General features: G+C 37.5%; 1 protein-coding gene across 1 annotated transcript; it reads left to right on the forward strand.

The window, feature by feature from the left end:
- Positions 1 to 427: 427 nt before the first annotated feature.
- Positions 428 to 3,367, forward strand: LOC113295117 (pentatricopeptide repeat-containing protein At1g79490, mitochondrial-like). The gene has a single exon (XM_026543470.1). The coding sequence runs from the start codon at positions 640 to 642 to the stop codon at positions 3,085 to 3,087; it is 2,448 nt and encodes an 815-aa protein (XP_026399255.1). The 5' UTR covers positions 428 to 639; the 3' UTR covers positions 3,088 to 3,367.
- The last annotated feature ends 1,150 nt before the right edge of the window (positions 3,368 to 4,517 follow it).

The raw sequence follows: 4,517 nt of genomic DNA on the forward strand, positions 1-4,517 counted from the left end.
TAATGGAAAACAAGAATAGAAATAGACGTGTGGAGAAGAAAGGGATGGTCTTATATAATTGTAAATCTCCACCATTGAATTTTTTTTTTACTTTAGCTACTATCATTCGATTAAATTAGTACAAAAGGGTATTTTAGGCACTTTAATTTAAAAGTGTATAATTTTTCCACGTGTACATTTTTGCTGAGTAAGCTCACTATCCTTGGACGGAATATACAAAGAAATGAGGTTTTACTAATTTAATTTCTGTAGGGGAAGTAACTCAAATTATAATCTTCGTCAGGTGGGGTAAAAAAAAAAAAAAAGATCACATACTTCTTTGATGTGGGCCGATCACATCGTAGCTCTGGCGTGCCCGACCACACTTTACCTAAACCCAGACAAAAACCCCACCTTTGAAATAATTACTTCTTCTTCATCTTCTCTGTTTGATCCCAGAACAGGCGAGCTAGTGGTGGTTCTTAACCCGCAACTCCGCATCATGAGTAACTCTCTGATCAAAATCAAGTAAGTCTCTCTCTCACACAGCACATATACGATATCCCGAGAATTTGAATCATTAATGACTCAAACATTAAACCCTTGATTTCCTTGATTTTTGTTGCTTACCTATCTATCTATCTGTATCCCGAAATAAGGATGTATTATAGGCGAGCAGGCAGTAAATTGAGCAATCTCTACCTGCTCAGAGTAAACCCTTATCAAGCCTCATCGTCTATTCCCCGTATTCATAGAGTATTATATGATGAAAAGGAGACACAATTTCAATTTTCACAAATTTTTATGAGAAACTCATTTCTCTCGAGAGCCTTCTGCTCTGGAAATAAGAGAACGACTGAGTGGACAGAAGAAAACATAGTATATCTGGATGAAACAGGCGATGTTATATTTTCAGGAAAGGGGGGTGTTCGTTCTGTTGAACCAGGGGTTGATGATCATGTAATGGTTGGTGGGTTAAAGAAAACATTTTCTAATGATTCTGCTATTACTAAGATTGTAGAGATTGTCAAGAGATGGAAATGGGGACCTGAAATGGAAACCCAATTGGATAAACTTTATTTTGTACCAAACATGTCTCATATAAATCAAGCAGTCAAAGAAATAGGAGACACAGATGCTTCTCTTAGTTTATTCCGATGGACGAAGAGGCAATCATGGTACTCCCCAATGGATGAGATGTACGCCTCACTGTTTGATAAATTGAATCAGAAAAGAGATTATGAAGGATTGCAATCTTTATTTGATGAGATGGTTCGTGATAAAAAAGATGATGATCGTAAAGATGAGACTTCCTCATTTACAGCTTACAATCGGGTGATTCAACATTTAGCCAAGGCTGGGAAATTGGAGGTTTCATTCTGCTGTTTCAAGAAGATTCAAGATTCAGGTTGCAAAATTGATACACAGACTTACAATTCGTTAATAACCTTGTTTTTGACAAAGGGTTTGCCTTATAAGGCATTTGAAATGTACGAGATGATGGAAGAGGCTAAATGTTCTTTGGATGTGGCAACCTATGACCTAATGATACCAAGCTTGGCAAAATCAGGCCGACTCGATGCTGCTTTTAAGCTTTTCCAAGTGATGAAAGAGAAGGGTTTTCGTCCGAATTGCTCCATTTTTTCGTCCCTCATTGATTCGATGGGTAAGGCCGGGAGGTTAGATATGTCAATGAAGGTTTACATGGAAATGCAAGGTTTTGGGCTCAGGCCGGCGTCTGCCACGTATGCGTCTTTGATTGAGTCTTTTGTTAAGGCTGGGAAACTAGAAACTGCGTTGAAGCTCTGGGATGAGATGAAGAAGTCAGGTTTTCGACCTAATTATGGATTGTACACAATGATCACCGAGTCCCACGCAAAGTCTGGAAAGCTAGAAACTGCAATGTCTGTTTTCTCGGATATGGAGAAGGCTGGGTTCTTACCAACGCCATCCACTTATTCTTGTCTGTTGGAAATGCATGCTTCCTCGGGTCAAGTTGATTCTGCTATGAAGCTATATAACTCGATGACAAATGCAGGTCTTAGACCCGGACTCAGCACATATACCTCACTTTTAACTGTACTAGCAAATAAGAAGCTAGTGGATGTGGCAGCCAAGATATTACTTGAAATGAAGGCAGTGGGATTTGCAGTAGATATTAGTGCTAGTGATGTTTTAATGATCTACATTAAGGATGGGGCAGTTGATCTTGCTTTGAGGTGGCTACGATTCATGGGTTCATCTGGGATTACAACAAACAACTTCATTATCAGGCAGCTCTTTGAATCTTGTATGAAGAATAGAATGTATGAGTCAGCTAAACCCCTTCTTGATACTTATGTTAACGCATCTGCGAAGGTGGATCTCATCCTATACACATCAATTTTGGCTCATCTTATACGGTGCCAGGATGAGCAGAATGAGAGGCATTTGATGTCGATCTTGAGTGCAACTAACCATAAAGCACATTCTTTTATGTGTGGACTCTTCACAGGCCCAGAGCAGAGGAAAAAACCAGTGTTGTCTTTTGTTAGGGAGTTCTTCCAGGAAATTGATTTCGAGCTGGAAGAGGGTGCTGCCAGGTACTTTGTTAATGTTCTCCTTAATTATCTTGTGCTTATGGGTCAAATAAATAGAGCTCGGTGTGTGTGGAAAGTTTCCTATGAGAATAAACTTTTCCCGAAGGCAGTAGTCTTTGATCAGCACATTGCTTGGTCCCTAGATGTTAGAAGCTTATCTGTTGGGGCTGCTCTTATTGCTGTTGTGCACACCCTTCACAGGTTTAGGAAGCGAATGTTGTATTATGGTGTTGTTCCTAGACGTATCAAATTGGTTACAGGTCCTACTTTGAAAATTGTCATAGCACAGGTTCTAAGCTCGGTAGAATCCCCATTTGAAGTCAGTAAAGTTGTTCTGAGGGCCCCAGGAGATTCTGTCTTGGAATGGTTCAAGAAGCCAATTGTTCAACAATTCCTTTTGAATGAAATCCCATCCAGATCAGATATTCTCATGCACAAGTTAAACATGTTGTTTCCTAGTTCTGCACCTGAAATTAGATCTCTTTCCCCTCCTAAGCCACTGGTTATGGTTAAGGATATGCAATATTAAATTGTAGTCAAGATGATTTATAGGTTATATAATGGGAGAAAAGGGGTAACTGGTTCCTTCTTTTATATTTTATTATTTTTCTTTTACTTCTGATCTATAATTTGTATGTCTTAGTTTATTTGATTTACTGAGTTAGCATGAAACATCACCATCAAAACTTAAAACTCTAATACAGTGTTTTTTGGGCATAAAGGGTCCTGTAAAAATTCCATTCTTGCTGAACTATCATCTTGTCATCTTCTACAAACATCTCAAGAAACAAACATGTGCTTTTTATTTTTGTAACAATGCAGTACTTCCGCTGCAAAGTGATGAGATTATTTGCCATTTTATTTATTTTGATCTTCTGGGTGAATGCCAGTGACTTGATTATTGGGAAGAAAAAGAGTGAACACTGATGACTCTTTCTACTTTTCTAGTAGTAATCTGTCTGGGCCTTCTTTGGTAATAGTGATGTTGAAATTGATTACAAATGATTTTGAAACCTATTATAGGGGCTCGAAACATTGGGTTATAAGGGCTCACAAGATGACAAAATCGGGTTATGAAATAATAATCAACAAAACCTCATATCCAACTATTTTTTGTAATGGCTAGAATACCCTCCATGAATTATAAAATTAAATTTATTATCTTCTCCTTCTCTTTTCATTCATAAGTTATGATGAAGATGATGATCATAATTTCATCATGATGAAGATGATGATCATATACAAAAAACTAAATCTATTATCTTCTCCTTCTCTTTTCATTCATAAATCATGATGAAGATGATGATTATAAAAAAACCCTATCATTCTTCTTTCTCTCTTCTTCTTCTCCGTCGCGATGAAGATGACGATCACAAAAAGAAAAAACTAAGAAAACCCATGCTTATTTTTGCTTTTGAAAACCCCCAAATTGGAACCGTAAGCTAACCTACGGTGAGGAAACTTCAATCGAACCAACCGTAGGTAGAAGTTACGGTATGGAAGTATGATTTTTTCAAACCGTAGGATTTTTGAACCCAGAATATACGGTTTGGAAGTTAAGAACTCTAAACCGTAGATGACTTACGGTTGGGAAACCAAACCGTAGGCATTGTCTACGGTTGGGAATTCAAACCATAGGGGGTGTCTACTGCTGGGAAAAATTCATACTTCCAATCCGTAGACAGTTCTGAAGCTATTTTTTCAAAACCCTAATTCGATCGATTTTGCCTATCCATGCATTAAAACCAATGAAATGAGATGGATTTTTTGTCTTTTACCTTATTGAAGTCATTGCAGGTGGATTAAGTGGTGTTAATCGATAATGAATTATTTTGAGAATTGACGATTAATCGAAGCATGGAGGTGATGGGGAAGAAGAAAAGAGTTAAAAGGAGGGGAATTAAAACAAATTAGTTTTAAGTTTCAATATTTAATAGGTTAAAGGATATTTTTGTATTT

This window comes from Papaver somniferum, chromosome 1 (genome assembly GCF_003573695.1).
Source record: "Papaver somniferum cultivar HN1 chromosome 1, ASM357369v1, whole genome shotgun sequence".
Classification (NCBI taxonomy): Eukaryota; Viridiplantae; Streptophyta; class Magnoliopsida; order Ranunculales; family Papaveraceae; genus Papaver; species Papaver somniferum.

Excerpts from the sequence above, each read along its gene's own strand:
- LOC113295117 (XM_026543470.1), top strand. The coding sequence starts at position 640 with ATGTATTATAGGCGAGCAGGCAGTAAATTGAGCAATCTCTACCTGCTC.